At 39.1% G+C, this 20,103-nt stretch overlaps 1 protein-coding gene across 2 annotated transcripts; it reads left to right on the forward strand.

Annotated features, from left to right (window-relative positions):
* The first annotated feature begins 149 nt into the window (after positions 1 to 149).
* rs1a (retinoschisin 1a) lies at positions 150 to 19,655 on the forward strand. 2 transcript variants are annotated; one of them, XM_061974638.1, is made up of 6 exons: positions 150 to 264; positions 544 to 566; positions 3,651 to 3,774; positions 6,146 to 6,287; positions 7,579 to 7,774; positions 19,209 to 19,655. In XM_061974638.1, the coding sequence occupies exons 1-6, from the start codon at positions 216 to 218 to the stop codon at positions 19,359 to 19,361; spliced, it is 687 nt and encodes a 228-aa protein (XP_061830622.1). In that variant the 5' UTR covers positions 150 to 215; the 3' UTR covers positions 19,362 to 19,655. The 2 variants fall into 2 exon arrangements, with proteins under 2 accessions (XP_061830622.1, XP_061830623.1); XM_061974639.2 differs by having other exon boundaries at positions 163 to 264; positions 3,654 to 3,774.
* Positions 19,656 to 20,103: the final 448 nt, after the last annotated feature.

Genomic DNA, 20,103 nt, shown 5'->3' on the forward strand with positions numbered 1-20,103 from the left:
AAGGATGGTGAAACAAGTGCACACACACACACACACACACACACACACACACACACACACACTGAGCATGTGTGTGTGTGTGTGTGTGTGTGTGTGTACCTAGTGGGAGGAGCTTAGTGAGATGAGCAGCAGTTGTGATTTATGGATTTATGGATTATTGTAATCCAGAGTTGACATCACTGCTGCTGTGCTGAGTTTGTTGAGAAGACTGCAAGATGTTTGTCAACGTGCTGCTCGCCCTGCTGCTTCTGCTGCCAACTCACGGTACCTCTCCATTTCATATCTACTCTCCTGATATCAATATATGTATATCTACTCTACTGATATTGAAATATGCATATCTACTCTGCTGATATCAAAAGGTTCATGTTTAGTCTACTCATATCAAAAAGTATCATCTCCTGTGTTGACACATTTTGTCTTCAGCAAAGACTAAATATGATCTTTTTATGTCATCTGTGCTTCACCGCATGATTGTGTCTGCGACCATCTGCCGGGACATATGTGGATCATATGCATCGTGTGAATCGTCACACGGATCAGTCATCTTCAGCCGCGCTCAAGAGGTATGATTTTAATCTACATAAAAATATTATTTCACAAAATCAGAGACAGGAACAGACCCAACAAAGCAACCAAGAGAGCTGACTCCATCCTAAGCTGCCCACTAGCGCTCAGCCAATGTCCGGTCCACGCAGATGAGCTAGAATCCATCCAGTGTGAGCGAAGGGTCCGGTACATGCTCTTAGAGACCCATGGACCTCATCCATCCAAACGCTCAATGCTAGCTCCGTATCTCCTCCACTCTCTTTATCCGCATCTTTATCCGCATCTCCTCGGGTTTCTTCTTCTGTAACTCCCTCAGTCTCTTCCTCCGCATCTTCTTCTGTCTCCTTATCTGCATCTCCTCCAGTCTCTTCCTCCGCATCTGCTCCGGTCTCTTCCTCCGCATCTTCTTCTGTCTCCTTATCTGCATCTCCTCCAGTCTCTTCCTCCGCATCTGCTCCGGTCTCTTCCTCCGCATCTGCTCCGGTCTCCTTATCCGCATCTCCTTCGGTCTCTTCTTCTGTAACTCCCTCAGTCTCTTCCTCCGCATCTTCTTCTGTCTCCTTATCTGCATCTCCTCCAGTCTCTTCCTCCGCATCTGCTCCGGTCTCTTCCTCCGCATCTGCTCCGGTCTCCTTATCCGCATCTCCTTCGGTCTCTTCTTCTGTAACTCCCTCAGTCTCTTCCTCCGCATCTTCTTCGGTCTCCTTATCCGCGTCTCCTCCAGTCTCTTCCTCCGCATCTGCTCCTGTTTCTTCCTCAGCTTCTGCCCCGGTCTCTTCCTTCGCATCTGCTCCGGTCTCTTCCTCCGGCATCTGCTCCGGTGTCTTCATCTGCATCTCCTCCAGTTCCTTCCTCCGCATCTGCTCTGGTCTCTTCATCCGCATCTGCTCCGGTCTCTTCCTCCGCATCTGCTCCGGTCTCTTCCTCCGCATCTGCTCCGGTCTCTTCCTCCGCATCTGCTCCGGTCTCCTTATCCGCATCTCCTTCGGTTTCTTCTTCTGTAACTCCCTCAGTCTCTTCCTCCGCATCTTCTTCGGTCTCCTTATCCGCGTCTCCTCCAGTCTCTTCCTCCGCATCTGCTCCTGTTTCTTCCTCAGCTACTGCCCCGGTCTCTTCCTTCGCATCTGCTCCGGTCTCTTCCTCCGGCATCTGCTCCGGTGTCTTCATCTGCATCTCCTCCAGTTCCTTCCTCCGCATCTGCTCTGGTCTCTTCATCCGCATCTGCTCCGGTCTCTTCATCCGCATCTGCTCCAGTCTCTTCCTCCGCATCTGCTCCGGTCTCTTCCTCCGCATCTGCTCCGGTCTCTTCCTCCGCATCTGCTCCGGTCTCCTTATCCGCATCTCCTTCGGTCTCTTCTTCTGTAACTCCCTCAGTCTCTTCCTTCGCATCTTCTTCGGTCTCCTTATCCGTGTCTCCTCCAGTCTCTTCCTCCGCATCTGCTCCGGTCTCTTCCTCCGCATCTGCTCCGGTCTCTTCCTCCGCATCTGCTCCGGTCTCTTCCTCCGCATCTGCTCCGGTCTCCTTATCCGCATCTCCTTCGGTTTCTTCTTCTGTAACTCCCTCAGTCTCTTCCTCCGCATCTTCTTCGGTCTCCTTATCCGCGTCTCCTCCAGTCTCTTCCTCCGCATCTGCTCCTGTTTCTTCCTCAGCTACTGCCCCGGTCTCTTCCTTCGCATCTGCTCCGTTCTCTTCCTCCGGCATCTGCTCCGGTGTCTTCATTTGCATCTCCTCCAGTTCCTTCCTCCGCATCTGCTCTGGTCTCTTCATCCGCATCTGCTCCGGTCTCTTCATCCGCATCTGCTCCGGTCTCTTCATCCGCATCTGCTACGGTCTCTTCATCCGCATCTGCTCCGGTCTCTTCCTCCGCATCTGCTCCTTTGTCTTCATCCGCATCTCCTCCAGTCTCTTCCTCCGCATCTGCTCCGGTCTCTTCCTCCGCATCTGCTCCGGTCTCTTCCTCCGCATCTGCTCCGGTCTCTTCCTCCGCATCTGCTCCGGTCTCCTTATCCGCACCTCCTTCGGTCTCTTCTTCTGTAACTCCCTCAGTCTCTTCCTCCGCATCTTCTTCGGTCTCCTTATCCGCGTCTCCTCCAGTCTCTTCCTCCGCATCTGCTCCTGTTTCTTCCTCAGCTTCTGCCCCGGTCTCTTCCTTCGCATCTGCTCCGGTCTCTTCCTCCGCATCTGCTCCGGTGTCTTCATCTGCATCTCCTCCAGTTCCTTCCTCCGCATCTGCTCTGGTCTCTTCATCCGCATCTGCTCCGGTCTCTTCATCCGCATCTGCTCCGGTCTCTTCATCCGCATCTGCTCCGGTCTCTTCCTCCGCATCTGCTCCTTTGTCTTCATCCGCATCTGCTCCGGTCTCTTCCTCCCTATCTACTCCGGTCTCTTCCTCCGCATCTGCTCCAGTCTCTTCCTCCGCATCTGCTCCGGTCTCTTCATCCTCATCTGCTCCGGTGTCTTCATCCGCATGTGCTCCTGTCTCTTCCTCAGCATCTGCTCCGGTCTCTTCATCCGCATCTGCTCCGGTCTCTTCATCCGCATCTGCTCCAGTCTCTTCATCCGCATCTGCTCCGGTGTCTTCATCTGCATCTCCTCCAGTTTCTTCTTCCGCATCTGCTCTGGTCTTTTCATCCGCATCTGCTCCGGTCTCTTCATCCGCATCCGCATCTGCTCCGGTCTCTTCATCTACATCTGCTCCTTTGTCTTCATCTGCATCTGCTCCAGTCTCTTCCTCCGCATCTTCTCCAGGCTTCTTCATCCGCATCTACTCCGGTCTCTTCCTCTGCATCTTCTCCAGGCTTCTTCATCCGCATCTGCTCCGGTCTCTTCCTCCCTATCTGCTCCGGTCTCTTCCTCCGCATCTGCTCCGGTCTCTTCCTCCGTATCTGCTCCGGTCTCTTCCTCCCTATCTGCTCCGGTCTCTTCCTCCGCATCTGCTCCGGTCTCTTCCTCCGCATTTGCTCCGGTCTCTTCCTCCGCATCTGCTCCGGTCTCTTCCTCCCTATCTGCTCCGGTCGCTTCCTCCGCAAATGTCATTATTTGTATGGTAAAGTCAGTTTCCAAGATATGTCCTTGATGATTTATGATGATGTTTTTGGAGGAGGACACAACTGAAGCCTGGACCAGCAAGTCCTGCAACTGTGACTGTGATGGAGGCGTGGCACCTACTGACTCCTCCCCCATTGGCTCCTCCTCCTCAGTGCGTGGAGTGGACTGCATGCCAGGTCAGAAGCGCAACTAAAACATATTTTCTGACTTCATGACAAACATCACTTCATCACACAACATATACTGTACATATAATCCATGATAATAATAATCACCATATATATATATATATATATATATATATATATATATATATATATATATATATATATATATATATATATATATATATGTATGTATATATATATATTCCATGATAATAATAATAATAACAGGAAGTGCTAAATCATCTTCAAACATTGTAAAATGATTCATGAATATTCATCTCATGTGTTATTTTGGTGACTGAGCTGAGTGAGCAGAAGTCAATGAGCTAAATATGAAATATGACCATCTGTCACACGCTACATTACACTGTAAGTCATCCTGCAGCCTTCTATATATTTATTAGACACATACACTATTACATACATATTTATATACATATTACACACATTTTATATATATATATTATACACATACACTGTTATATACATATTATATACATATTACACACATATTTTATATATATATATATATATATATATATATATATATATATATATATATATATATATATATATGTATATATATATATATATATATATATATATATACATATATATATATATATATATATATATATATATATATATATATATAAATTATACACATACACTATTATATTCATACTTATACATAGTATTGACGCATTTTATATTTATGTATTATACACATACACTATTATATACATATTATATTACATACTATATATATTCCCTACCTAACATATGTATATATTTATATATATATACATATATATATATATATATATATATATATATATATATATATATATATATATATACATATATATATATATATACACATATATATATATATATATTTATATATATGTATATATATATATATATAAATATACATATATTTATATATATATATATATATTTATATATATATAAATATACATATAAATATATATATATATATATATATATATATATATATATATATATATATATATATATATATATATATATATATATATATATCATATATCGTAAAGATAATTAATATAATGATAATAATCATCATCATCATGATTAAAATGCTGTGGCGTGTCATATTGAAGTTATGGGGCGGGCCACCTTAAAATGATGTGCCAGGCCACATTAACATGACGTGGCGGCCACGTTAAAATGAAGTGGCGGATCCCATAAAATTTGTGGTGTGTCATATTGAAGTTTTGTGGCTGACCACATTAAAATGAAGTGGCGGGCCAATTTAAAATTCAGTTTGCAGGCCACATTAAAATGAGGGTCCACCTAAAATGAAGGGCCACATTAACATGATGTGGCAGAGCACCTTAAAATGAAGAGGCGGGCCACCTTAAAATTAAGTGGCGGTCTACTTTAAAATTAAAGGTGACAATAACATGAAGTGGCAGAGCACCTTAAAATGAAGTGGCGGGCCATCTTAAATTAAGGGTGACATTAACTTGAAGTAGCAGACCACCTTAAAATGAAGAGGCGGGCCACCTTAAAATTAAGTGGCGGGCTACATTAAAATGATGTGGCGGGCCACCTTAAAATGAAGTGGCGGGCCATTTTAAAATGAAGAGGCGGGCCACCTTAAAATTCAGTGGCGGGCTACGTTAAAATGATGTGGCCGACCACCTTAAAATGAAGAGCCACATTAAAATGAGGTGGCGGACCACATAAAATGTTGTGGCGTGTCATATTGAAGTTATGGGGCGGGCCACCTTAAAATGATGTGCCAGGCCACCTTAACATGAAGTAGCGGCCACATTAAAATGAAGTGGCGGATCCCATAAAATTTGTGGTGTGTCATATTGAAGTTTTGTGGCTGACCACATTAAAATGAAGTGGCGGGCCAATTTAAAATTCAGTTTGCAGGCCACATTAAAATGAGGATCCACCTAAAATGAAGGGCCACATTAACATGATGTGGCAGAGCAGCTTAAAATGAAGAGGCGGGCCACCTTAAAATTAAGTGGCGGTCTACTTTAAAATTAAGGGTGACAATAACATGAAGTGGCAGAGCACCTTAAAATGAAGTGGCGGGCCATATTTAATTAAGGGTGACATTAACTTGAAGTAGCAGACCACCTTAAAATGAAGAGGCGGGCCACCTTAAAATGAAGTGGCGGGCTACATTAAAATGAAGTGGCGGGCCATTTTAAAATGAATTGGCCGACCACCTTAAAATGAAGTGGCGGATCACATAAAATGTTGAGGTGTGTCATATTGAAATTATGGGGTGGGCCACTTCAAAATGAAGTGGTGAGCCACATTAAAATGTCCTTGAGTTGGAACTGTAAAGGAAACAAGCTTGTTGTCATTCCAGAATGTCCTTATCACAAACCTCTGGGCTTCGAGGCGGGATCAGTGAGTCCAGAACAGATCAGCTGTTCCAACCAGGACCAGTACGGTGGATGGTTCTCTTCCTGGCTGCCCAGCAAGGCACGCCTCAACACTCAAGGCTTTGGGTAAACACTGCTAGTGTTACTTTACTCTAACAAGTACCGTATTTTCCGCACCATAAGCCGCCCTGGGTTATAAGCCGCGCCTTCAATGAACGGCATATTTCAAAACTTTGTCCACCTATAAGCCGCCCCGTGTTGTAAGCCGCATCTAACTGCGCTAAAGGAATGTCAAAAAAACAGTCAAATAGGTCAGTCAAACTTTAATAATATATTAAAAACCAGCGTGATGTGGGCGTGCATGGAGTCGTATATCAACATGGACGGAGCTGCGTGAAAAAACCCACCCGGCCTCTTCGCGTAAACTTACCTTAACCACTCGCTCATCTTTTCTTCATCCATCCATCCCTTCAAGTTAGCTTTTACGATGACGCCGGCTGGAAAGGTCTCTTTTGGCAAGGTCTTCCTTTTGAATATCACCATGGGTGGAAGTTTCTGGCCATTAGCATGGCAAGCTAGAACCACAGTGAAGGATGACTTCTCATTCCCTGTGGTGCGAATATTCACCGTACGTGCTCCCGTTGTATCCACAGTGCGGTTCACAGGAATATCAAAAGTCAGTGGAACCTCGTCCATGTTGATAATGTTCTCTGGCCGGATCTTTTTTTCAGCTATCTTGTTTTTACAATATGCACGGAAAGTAGCCAGCTTTTCTTGAAAGTCTTTAGGCAGTTGCTGTGAAATAGTAGTCCGTGTGCGGATGGAGAGATTGCGTCTTTTCATGAACCGGAAACCTGTCGCTTAGTAGGAGCCATTTTGTGGTCTTTACAGATGTAAACACACAAAGGAAATGAAACGTAATATCCGCGCGCTTCTTCTTCTTCTACGGGGGCGGGTGGTTGCTTACAGTAGAAGAAGAAGCGCTTCCCCTTCTATGGGGGCGGGTGCTTACCTTGGCGGTTGCTTGCGTAGAAGAAGAAGCACTTCCTCTTCTACGGGGAAAAAAGATGGCGGCTGTTTACCGTAGTTGCGAGACCGAATCTTTATGAAAATGAATCTTAATATTAATCCATAAATAAAGCGCACCGGGTTATAAGCCGCACTGTCAGCTTTTGAGTAAATTTGTGGTTTTTAGGTGCGGCTAATAGTGCGGAAAATACGGTAGTCCTCCAAATAGCACTTGAATATTCAGTGGAAAACTACTCAAGTACTGAGGAACTTGGGGTTACGCTAGTGTTAGCATGCTAACAGTTAGCATGCGTCAAGTAGCAAGTTGTTTGACTGGGATGCGTGCAGAAGAAGGTTAGCATGTATGTTGGACACGTATTTGTCCTGCTAACGGATGTTGCCGTTCCAGATGTGCTTGGCTGTCCAAGTTCCAGGACAACAACCAGTGGCTGCAGGTGGACCTGATGGAGGTGAAGGTGGTCTCAGGACTCCTCACTCAGGGTCGCTGTGACGCAGACGAGTGGGTGACCAAGTACAGTGTCCAGTATCGCTCTGACCACACACTCAACTGGATCTTCTACAAGGACCAGACTGGCAACAACAGGGTAAGAAACACACCACTTTACAGACTATGGAGCGCACCTGGATATAAGCCCCACCCACTAAATTTTACATTAAAAATATATATTTTTCCATATGTAAGTCGCACCGGACTATAAGTCTCGGATATATACTTGTTGTGAAATGAGTTATTTACACAGAAATATTATGTAAATGTTTATTTACCTTAATTGTTTCCAAACGCTGCCTGGAACACGGCAGTAAAACGGCTGATCAAACAAAACAGAAGTCATATACATATATGCATATATATAAATATATATGTATGTGTGGGAAAAAAAATCACAAGACTATTTCATCTCTACAGGCCTGTTTCATGAGGGGGTTCCCTCAATCATCAGGAGATTTTAATGGGAGCATTCACATACCATGGTTTATATAGGGCACAGAGTGGTTGGGTACAGGCTGGCGTAGGGGCGTGGTGATTGGCTCATGTGTTACCTAGGAGGTGTTTCCGTCTGTGGCGGCATGCTGTTACAATTTCGCTGCGCTTGTTGAGGGATGACAGGTCTGGACGGTAAATAATAAACAGTTTCTCTTTCAAGCATAGGTTGCATCTTTTATTACCACTATTGTAAGGTGTGCTGGATGCAAGAATTTGCCATGTTATTGAATATTCAACATTATTGTCTTTGAGGTCCCAAATGTGTTTGCTGAGTTCTGTGGTATTCCGCAGGTTTTGGTTCCTGAAAGAAGCCTTGTGATTGTTCCATCTGGTTTTTAACTCTCCCTCGGTTAATCCTACATATGTGTGGGATGTGTTAATGTCCTTGCGTGTTACCTTAGATTGGTAGACAACTGATGTTTGTAAGCACCCCCCGTTGAGAGGGCAATCAGGTTTCTTTCGGCAGTTGCAGCCTTTGTTGGTTTTGGAGTCGCTCTGTCCGGGGGCCGACGGCTCATTTGCAATTGTTTTGTTGTGGTTTGAGATAATTTGTCGTATATTGTTCATACAGCTGTAGCTCAATTTAATGTTGTTCTTGTTGAATACTTTTCTTAGGGTGTTGTCTTTGGGAAAGTGTTTGTCAATCAGATTGAGGAATTTGTGTCCAATGTTAGTTGAGACGTTTATATAAATATATACATATATATTTAAATATATACATTCTGTGGTTTATCCATTACACAATACCAGGGTAGAGCAAAATACACATTAGGTCAGGAAAAAAAAACACAGAGGCTATTTCATCCCTACAAGCCTGTTTTTCAAGTTTCCCTGCTCTTCAGGGGATTATATTGAAGTGTCTGTGGTTGTTACATATATACATAGGGTACATTACATGGGGGTGTGGCCATTGTTACACAATAGTGTCTTGCTTCTGTCCTGTCATGATGAGAGCAGTTGGTTGTGTTTGTTTAAAGTGGACATGCTGGGGTGGTATATCATAAACATGCTGGGGTGGTATATAATAAACATGCTGGGGTGGTATATCATAAACATGCTGGGGTGGCATATCATAAACATGCTGGGGTGGTATATCATAAACATGCTGGGGTGGCATATCATAAACATGCTGGGGTGGTATATAATAAACATGCTGGGGTGGTATATCATAAACATGCTGGGGTGGCATATCATAAACATGCTGGGGTGGTATATCATAAACATGCTGGGGTGGCATATCATAAACATGCTGGGGTGGTATATAATAAACATGCTGGGGTGGTATATCATAAACATGCTGGGGTGGTATATCATAAACATGCTGGGGTGGTATATAATAAACATGCTGGGGTGGTATATAATAAACATGTTGGGGTGGTATATAATAAACATGCTGGGGTGGTATATAATAAACATGCTGGGGTGGTATATCATAAACATGCTGGGGTGGTATATAATAAACATGCTGGGATGGTATATAATAAACATGTTGGGGTGGTATATAGTAAACATGTTGGGGTGGTATATCATAAACATGCTGGGGTGGTATATCATAAACATGCTGGGGTGGTATATAATAAACATGCTGAGGTGGTATATAATAAACATGCTGGGGTGGTATATCATAAACATGCTGGGGTGGTATATAATAAACATGCTGGGGTGGTATATAATAAACATGCTGGGGTGGTATATAGTAAACACGTTGGGGTGGTATATCATAAACATGCTGGGGTGGTATATCATAAACATGCTGGGGTGGTATATCATAAACATGCTGGGGTGGTATATAATAAACATGTTGGGGTGGTATATAGTAAACATGTTGGGGTGGTATATCATAAACATGCTGGGGTGGTAAATAATAAAAACATTTTTATTTCAGGCACAGGTGACATCTTTTAGCTGCACTGTTGTATGGTGAGCTAGACGCAACAATTCACCATGTGGTGATGTTATTGTCTTTAAGAGTCCACATGTATTTACTCAGCTCTGTAGAGTTGTTAAGTTGGGGCCTACAGAATGATGCTGTTTGGATGTTATAACAGCTTTTAAAGGTGTTTTCTGTGAGTCCAATGTAAGTCTCGGTGTTGGACTTGTCCTTGCGGGTGATGCTGGCTTGGTAAACAACTGATATTTTTAAACAGTTTCCGTTGAGTGGGCAGTTAATCCTTTGTCTGCAATTGCAGCTATCTGTGGAGTTAGAGTGGTTAGCGATTGCTTGTCTGTGAGTGCTCAGAATCTTTTTGTTGTGTGAGTCAATGCTTTGTTTGATATTCATCATGCAGCTGTAGCTACGTTTCAAGGTGTTCCTGTTCAATATCTTCCTGACTACATGTTTTTTGGGGAAGTGCCTGTCAATGAGGAATTTGTGTCCGATGTCCGTGCTGACATTTTTACTGAATGGGGGATTGTACCAAAGTATGTTGTCTTGTTTCCTGGTTTTTCTTGTTTTAGTTGCTGGTGGGTCGTATTGGAAGGTGAATTGGTATCCACTTTGGTTGAGTGTTTTCTGGTATGGAGGTGTTGCTTGGTTGAATGATTCCCTGCTGATGACAGGGCTGAGAGTCTCCTGTTGATGCGGGCTGGGTTGCTGTCACGGTGTACATATTGTAATGTGGTGTCGGGCTTTGTAAATGTGTTATTGTTCAGGTTGAGTGTTACATCCAGGAAGTTTACAGTGTTTGTTTGCCTCATTTGTGATCCTTTGTCTGTTATTTTTGAAAATGCAAAATATTTATTTTTTGATGTTTTCCAAAGCTCTCAGTCTGGCATTGGAAACGGCCAGCCTGTCGTCTCTGTATAGTCCAGTGATCCTCAACAGGCGGACCGCGGTCCATGTCCGGACCCACCGACGTGTCCGTCCGGACCCAGCACGAATTATAGTAAAAAAAAAATAAATAAAAAAAAAAAAATAAAATTATTATAATTATAATTATTATAAAAAAATATAATATTTGTATTTATCTGTGAGTTATCGCTAGCGCAAGTCAACGTTCTTTGTTGTTTTTAGTCAAATATCTCCACGTTTCGTTTACACTTCTCGTGTCTCACTCACTCCGTCTCTCTCTCTCTCTCTCTCTCTCTCTCTCAGAGAGAGAGAGAGAAAGAGAGAGAGACAGAGCGAGAGCGAGAGAACGCCACTCTGATTGGCTAATTCCGGGGTATGGGTTGTCATCTCTTTCACAAGGACGCGCTGATAGGCTGTTACCACCTGGGTCATGTGCACAGTGCATGGAACCTTTCGCTGCAGGCACACAGTTGTCTCGTATCGCTACTTCGCTAACTGTTCACTTGTCAGTCACTGAATGTGAATCAAATCACAATGGCATGCTCCAAGTTGGCTCAGGCTGGTAAAAGAAAGGTGGACAGGGAAAACCGACGTTTCAAGGAAGAATGGACAGAGCAATATGTTTTCATCCTACCTACTGCAAGTACCAGACCAATGTGTCTACTATGCAACACTACTGTTGCTCTGGTGAAAAGTGAAAATCTGAAACGTCACTATCTGAAAGAGCACCGCGAATTTGAAGAGACATTTCCTCACGATTCAGAGCTAAGAAAAAAAGAAATCACGAGGCTGAAAAAGCCATATGAAACATCAAGCAAGATTTTTGTTAAATCTATGACACAACAACAAATAGCAACAGAGCAGTAACGTGCGGTGAGGTTGATGGCTGGTGAGGCACTGACTTCAACACAGTCAGATTTACAAACATATGAACCCTAAAGAGTATCTTATTCACCATTTGATTGGCAGCAGTTAACGGGTTATGTTTAAAAGCTCATACCAGCATTCTTCCCTGCTTGGCACTCAGTATCAAGGGTTGGAATTGGGGGTTAAATCACCAAAAATTATTCCCGGGCGCAGCGCTGCTGCTGCCCACTGCTCCCCTCACCTCCCAGGGGGTGATCAAGGGATGGGTCAAATGCAGAGGACAAATTTTTTCAAAGTTCTTATTTATTTTTGTTTCAAAGAAAATATTTCATGTATTTTATTGGATATTTATTTTATTTTTGTTAATTTTAAGAAAATGTTAAACTACCTACCTCCTGCTATTATATAAGCTTGACCGATAATAAACGGACCCAGCCTGTTTCCAAAAAACATTTGTGGACCTTCAAGATTTGTACTTGAGGACCCCTGGTATAGTCCAATGTTTACGCCTTGTTTTGTGAGTTGCGAGAGTTGAACGCTTCCTACTAGTTTGCATGTTTGGGCCCCGTCATTACTTCCCATTGTTACGTGGAATGGTCCGGTGCTCTTTTGCCAAGATTGCTTTTGGTGGGTGAGTATTGAGTTCTTTGCGTGGATTATGATATTCCTTTCGTCCATGGTGATGTTGTGGTATTTTGAGGCAAAGTCCAGTGCTTTGTTCAGTACCGTATTTTCCGCACCATAAGGCGCCCTGGGTTATAAGCCGCGCCTTCAATGAACGGCATATTTCAAAACTTTGTCCACCTATAAGCCGCCCCGTGTTGTAAGCCGCATCTAACTGCGCTAAAGGGAATGTCAAAAAAACAGTCAGATAGGTCAGTCAAACTTTAAAAATATATTAAAAACCAGCGTTCTAACAACTCTGTTCATTCCCAAAATGTACGGTAATGTGCAAATGTGCAATCACAAACATAGTAAAATTCAAAATAGTGCAGAGCAATAACATCAATAACTTAATGTTGCTCGAACGTTAATGTCACAACACACAAAATAAACATAACGCTCAATTTCTGAAGTTATTCTTCATTCATAAATCCCTCGAATTCTTCTCCTTCGGTGTCCGAATTAAAAAGTTGGGCGAATACGGGATCCAAAATGGCCGGCTCCGTCTCGTCGAAGTCATTGCCTTCCGGAAAGCTCGGACCACAGTTGTGACCGAAATATCCGCCCAGGCATTTACGATCCACTGGCAGATGTTGGCGTATGTCGTCCGGCGCTGTCTCCCTGTCTTAGTGAAGGTGTGTTCGCCTTCGGTCATCCATTGTTCCCACGCCGTTCGCAGTCGTGCTTTAAATGCCCTGTTGACACCAATATCGAGCGGTTGGAGTTCTTTGGTTAATCCACCCGGAATGACGGCGAGTGTTGTATTTGTGTGCTTCACTTGTTTTTTGACACCATCTGTGATGTGGGCGCGCATGGAGTCGTATATCAACATGGAACACACAAAGGAAATGAAACGTAATACCCGCGCGCTTCTTCTTCTACGGGGGCGGGTGGTTGCTTACCGTAGAAGAAGAAGCGCTTCCTCTTCTATGGGGGCGGGTGCTTACCTTGGCAGTTGCTTACCATAGAAGAAGAAGCGCTTCCTCTTCTACGGGGAAAAAAGATGGCGGCTGTTTACCGTAGTTGCGAGACCGAAACTTTATGAAAATAAATATTTATATTAATCCATATATAAGGCGCACCGGGTTATAAGCCGCACTGTCAGCTTTTGTGAAAATTTGTGGTTTTTAGGTGCGGCTTATAGTGCGGAAAATACGGTAGTTCCCTGCTGATTGAGGGGTGAAATTCCCTTATGTCCAAGCAAAGGAATCTGGGTTGCTCCCTGTGGCTTATGTTCTTGAACCAGTTTACTACGGCTGTCGAGTTTTTCCATTGGTTGAGCTGGGAAGTGTCTGTGATTTTGTTGTTAATTCTGTCCAGGATTTGTTTGCTTATTTTGCCAATTTCTGATTTGGTTGGGTTAATCAACCGACATGTTGGTCTGTTTGCAACGTTGGGTTTGTGGTCTTTCCACTTTGTTGGCAATGCTGAGCTTCGTAACAATGTTCTTGTCCTCTGTGTTTATTGCTTGTGTAGTGCTGGGTAGTGCTTTTCTGGAGGATTTGGTAATGTTCTGTTCAAGTAGGTCGTTGTATGTTGTTGTGTCCAGTTTGTAAAAGGTTGGTTGTCCCGCAAGGACAAGTCAAACACAGAGACTTACATTGGACTCACAGAAAACACCTTTAAAAGCCGTTATAACAATCACACAGCATCGTTCCGTAGGCCCCAACTCAAGAACTCTACAGAACAACCACAGACACTTCAATAAAATCCCCTGAAGAGCAGGGAAACCAAACCACCTGCATTTTCCAGTCCAGAAGGGTTGTGTCCACTTTTGCAGATGGTTTTGCTGGAAGTTGTCCTGCTCTTACGAACCCAGTAGTGATTGAGTGACTAGGAATTGGGTATGGGAGGACCTTGTTGGTATTTCTCCTTTCTTCCAGGGTGATCGCCAGTTGTCTTAGGACCTGGTGTAGCGGCCTTGAGACAAACTGATTTTTCGGCTGGTGAGGATGTGACTGAGTGTTGCAGGGGTTTGACAGAGTGCACAAGAAGGATTTTCTCCAAACCATTGGTTTAAGTTCTTGGGTGTGGGAAGAACATCGTAGGTGGCTCTGATGATGAAGCTGATTTGTATATATATATATATATATATATATATATATATATATATATATATATATATATATATATATATATATATATATATATATATATATATATATATATATATATAAACACTTTATATAAACACTTTCCCAAAGACAACACCCTAAGAAAAGTATTCAAGAAGAACAACATTAAATTGAGCTACAGCTGCATGAACAATATACGACAAATCATCTCAAACCACAACAAAACAATTGCAAATGAGCCGTCGACCCCCAGACAGAGCGACTCCAAAACCAACAAAGGATGTAACTGTCGAAAGAAACCTGATTGCCCTCTCAACGGGGGGTGCTTACAAACATCAGTTGTCTACCAATCTAAGGTAATACGCAAGGACATTAACACATCCGACACATATGTAGGATTAACCGAGGGAGAATTCAAAACCAGATGGAACAATCACAAGGCTTCTTTCAGGAACAAAAACCTGCGAAATACCACAGAACTCAGCAAACACATTTGGGACCTCAAAGACAATAATGTTGAATATTCAATAACATGGCAAATTCTTGCATCCAGCACACTTTACAATAGTGGTAATAAAAGATGCAACCTATGCTTGAAAGAGAAACTGTTTATTATTTACCGTCCAGACCTGTCATCCCTCAACAAGCGCAGCGAAATTGTAACAACATGCCGCCATAGACGGAAACACCTCCTAGGTAACACATGAGCCAATCACCACGCCCCTAGGCCAGCCTGTACCCACCCACTCTGTGCCCTATATAAACCATGGTATGCGAATGCTCACATTAAAATCTCCTGATGATTGAGGGTACCCCCCCTCATGAAACAGGCCTGTAGAGATGAAATAGTCTTGTGATTTTTTTCCCACACATACATATATATATATATATATATATATATATATATATATATATATATATATATATATATATATATATATATATATATATATATATATATATATATATATATATATATATATATATATATATATATATATATATATATATATGTATGTAAATATATAATATTTTACTGCAAATAAAATTTCAAAGTGGAATATTTGATGTGACATAATAGGTAGGATCCTTAAATATGTCAATAATTCATAACAACATTGATTTTAATTTTTTTTTATATATATAATGACAGTTTAAAAAATATTCCACTAAAATTGTAAAAAAAAATAAATGATACATGTATATTTTTTTTCTCTTTCAACGCTTACTTTTGACATTTTTTATGCTTTCCCCTTTTGTCACACAAACTTTTTGATATTTACCCCCAAAATATTTCAAACTTGACGTCAAGTAATAAGATCCTATAATACGTCAACAGTTCATAAGAACATTGATTTTGATAGATTTTTATTTATTTATTTTTTTAAATAAAAAAAAATAAATATAAAAAAAATAAAAATCCCATTAAAATTGCAAAATAATAAATATTGTTTTGTGTGTTTTTGTGTTATGCTTTTTTTTTTGCCATATAAAACTTTGTTTATTTTAAATAAACTATTTATTATTCACTGCCAAAATTTGACATCAAGTAATAAGTCAACAATTCATAACAACATTGATTTTAATTCATCATTTATTTTTAAAAATAATGACATTTTTAGAAAATCCCACTAAAATTGTAAAAAAATAAGTCATACATGTCTATTTTTCTCACTTTCAACGCTTAGTTTTTTTATTTTTTGTGCTTTTTGTCAAATAAAACTTAGTTTTTTTAAATAGCAAACACCAACGTGAAATAATTGCAGCTTTTAATAAATTCATAACAACATTGATTTTAATTTTTTTTTAATATATATATAATGACAGTTTAAAAAATATTCCACTAAAATTGTAAAAAAAATAAATGATACATGTATATTTTTTTTCTCTTTCAACGCTTACTTTTGACATTTTTTATGCTTTTCCCCTTTTGTCACACAAACATTTTAATATTTACCCCCAAAATATTTCAAAGTGGAAAACTAGTAATAAGATCCTATAATACGTCAACAGTTCATAAGAACATTGATTTTGATAGATTTTTTTTTTTTTTTTAATAAAAAAAAATAAATATAAAAAAATAAAAATCCCATTAAAATTGCAAAAAAATAAATCTTTTTTTGTGTGTTTTTTGTGTTACGCTTTTTTTTTTTGCCATATAAAACTTAGTTTATTTTAAATAAACTATTTATTATTCACTGCCAAAATTTGACATCAAGTAATAAGTCAACAATTCATAACAACATTGATTTTAATTCATCATTTATTTGAAAAAATAATGACATTTTTAAAAAATCCCACTAAAATTGTAAAAAAACAAGTCATACATGTATATTTTTCTCACTTTCAACGCTTAGTTTTTTTATTTTTTGTGCTTTTTGTCAAATAAAACGTAGTTTTTTTAAATAGCAAACACCAACGTGAAGTAATTGCAGCTTTTAATAAATTCATAACAACATTGATTTTAATTTTTTTTTAATATATATATAATGAAAGTTTAAAAAATATTCCACTAAAATTGTAAAAAAAATAAATGATACATGTATATTTTTTTCTCTTTCAACGCTTACTTTTGACATTTTTTATGTTTTCCCCTTTTGTCACACAAACTTTTTGATATTTACCCCCAAAATATTTCAAAGTGGAAAACTTGACGTCAAGTAATAAGATCCTATAATACGTCAACAGTTCATAAGAACATTGATTTTGATAGATTTTTTTTTTTTTTTTTAAATAAAAAAAAATAAATATAAAAAAAATAAAAATCCCATTAAAATTGCAAAAAAACAAATCTTTTTTTGTGTGTTTTTTGTGTTATGCTTTTTTTTTGCCATATAAAACTTTGTTTATTTTAAATAAACTATTTATTATTCACTGCCAAAATTTGACATCAAGTAATAAGTCAACAATTCATAACAACATTGATTTTAATTCATCATTTATTTTTTAAAATAATGACATTTTTAAAAAATCCCACTAAAATTGTAAAAAAATAAGTCATACATGTATATTTTTCTCACTTTCAACGCTTAGTTTTTTATTTTTATTTTTTGTGCTTTTTGTCAAATAAAACTTAGTTTTTTTAAATAGCAAACACCAACGTGAAATAATTGCAGCTTTTAATAAATTCATAACAACATTGATTTTAATTTTTTTTAAATATATATATAATGACAGTTTAAAAAATATTCCACTAAAATTGTAAAAAAAATAAATGATACATGTATATTTTTTTCTCTTTCAACGCTTACTTTTGACATTTTTTATGTTTTCCCCTTTTGTCACACAAACTTTTTGATATTTACCCCCAAAATATTTCAAAGTGGAAAACTTGACGTCAAGTAATGAGATCCTATAATACGTCAACAGTTCATAAGAACATTGATTTTGATAGATTTTTTTTGTTTTTTTTAATTTTTAAATAAAAAAAATTAAATATAAAAAAATAAAAATCCCATTAAAATTGCAAAAAAATAAATATTTTTTCGTGTGTTTTTTGTGTTACGCTTTTTTTTTTTGCCATATAAAACTTTGTTTATTTTAAATAAACTATTATTCACTGCCAAAATTTGACATCAAGTAATAAGTCAACAATTCATAACAACATTGATTTTAATTCATCATTTATTTTTAAAAATAATGACAGTTTTAAAAAATCCCACTAAAATTGTAAAAAAATAAGTCATACATGTATATTTTTCTCACTTTCAACGCTTAGTTTTTTTTATTTTTTGTGCTTTTTGTCAAATAAAACTTAGTTTTTTTAAAATAGCAAACAACAACGTGAAGTAATTGCAGTTTTTAATAAATTCATAACAACATTGATTTTAATTTTTTTTTAATATATATATAATGACAGTTTAAAAAATATTCCACTAAAATTGTAAAAAAAATAAATGATACATGTATATTTTTTTTCTCTTTCAACGCTTACTTTTGACATTTTTTATGCTTTTCCCCTTTTGTCACACAAACATTTTAATATTTACCCCCAAAATATTTCAAAGTGGAAAACTTGACATCAAGTAATAAGATCCTATAATACGTCAACAGTTCATAAGAACATTGATTTTGATAGATTTTTTTTTTTTTTTAATAAAAAAAATAAATATAAAAAAATAAAAATCCCATTAAAATTGCAAAAAAATAAATCTTTTTTTGTGTGTTTTTTGTGTTACGCTTTTTTTTTTTGCCATATAAAACTTAGTTTATTTTAAATAAACTATTTATTATTCACTGCCAAAATTTGACATCAAGTAATAAGTCAACAATTCATAACAACATTGATTTTAATTCATCATTTATTTTTAAAAATAATGACATTTTTAAAAAATCCCACTAAAATTGTAAAAAAACAAGTCATACATGTATATTTTTCTCACTTTCAACGCTTAGTTTTTTTTATTTTTTGTGCTTTTTGTCAAATAAAACGTAGTTTTTTTAAATAGCAAACACCAACGTGAAGTAATTGCAGCTTTTAATCAATTCATAACAACATTGATTTTATTTCAGTATTATTTTTGGAGTATTTTAGACTGTTGGAAACTGGCACAGGGTGTTTATGCCAGGGGCCGGCCCCACTAACGCACAACGGAAGACCAAGGTGACCACGTCCTGTTTCCCGGTCTTGTCCCCAGGTCTTCTACGGGAACTCGGACCGCTCGTCCTCGGTCCAGAACCTCCTGCGGCCGCCCATCGTGGCGCGCTACCTGCGCATCCTGCCTCTGGGCTGGCACACTCGCATCGCCCTGCGCATGGAGCTGCTGCTCTGCATGAACAAGTGTGCCTGATGACCTCTGACCTTTGACCTCACACAGCCTTCCACCTGTGTCAGCAAAATGTTGTGTTGTTACCTCCAAAGACCTTTTCATCTTTGATATGCAAACCTTTTCTCTCAGATCCTCATATTGTCTTCAATCTGTGCTTTCATTTTCTCTTTGGTGGTCAAAGGATTGTTACCTTTCACCTGCACCTGCATCAACTCAAAGCAATAATCAGCAGCGTTGCTATGCAAGAAGAAGCTAATAATCTGCAGCGTTGCTATGCAAGAAGAAGCTAATAATCAGCAGCGTTGCTATGCAAGAAGAAGCTAATAATCAGTAGCAATGCTATGGAAGAAGAAGCTAATAATCAGCAGCATTGCTATGGAAGAAGAAGCTAATAATCAGCAGCGTTGCTATGGAAGAAGAAGCTAATAATCAGCAGCGTTGCTATGGAAGAAGAAGCTAATAATCAGCAGCGTTGCTATGGAAGAAGCTAATAATCAGCAGCGTTGCTATAGAAGAAGAAGCTAATAATCAGCAGTGTTGCTATGGAAGAAGCTAATAATCAGCAGCGTTGCTATGGAAGAAGAAGCTAATAATCAGCAGCGTTGCTATGGAAGAAAAAGCTAATAATCAGCAGCGTTGCTATGGAAGAATAAGCTAATAATCAGCAGCGTTGCTATGGAAGAAGAAGCTAATAATCAGTAGCGTTGCTATGGAAGAAGCTAGTAATCAGCAGCGTTGCTATGGAAGAAGATAATAATCAGCA

Source organism: Nerophis lumbriciformis, linkage group LG15 (genome assembly GCF_033978685.3).
Source record: "Nerophis lumbriciformis linkage group LG15, RoL_Nlum_v2.1, whole genome shotgun sequence".
Lineage (NCBI taxonomy): Eukaryota > Metazoa > Chordata > Actinopteri > Syngnathiformes > Syngnathidae > Nerophis > Nerophis lumbriciformis.

What these genes read in the sequence shown, in the direction of transcription:
- rs1a (XM_061974638.1), top strand. Translation starts at nt 216, where the DNA reads ATGTTTGTCAACGTGCTGCTCGCCCTGCTGCTTCTGCTGCCAACTCAC. An exon ending in CTCAACACTCAAGGCTTTGG is followed by an intron (nt 6,288 to 7,578) that starts GTAAACACTGCT and finishes TTGCCGTTCCAG; the next exon opens with ATGTGCTTGGCTGTCCAAGT. An exon ending in ACCAGACTGGCAACAACAGG is followed by an intron (nt 7,775 to 19,208) that starts GTAAGAAACACA and finishes TCTTGTCCCCAG; the next exon opens with GTCTTCTACGGGAACTCGGA.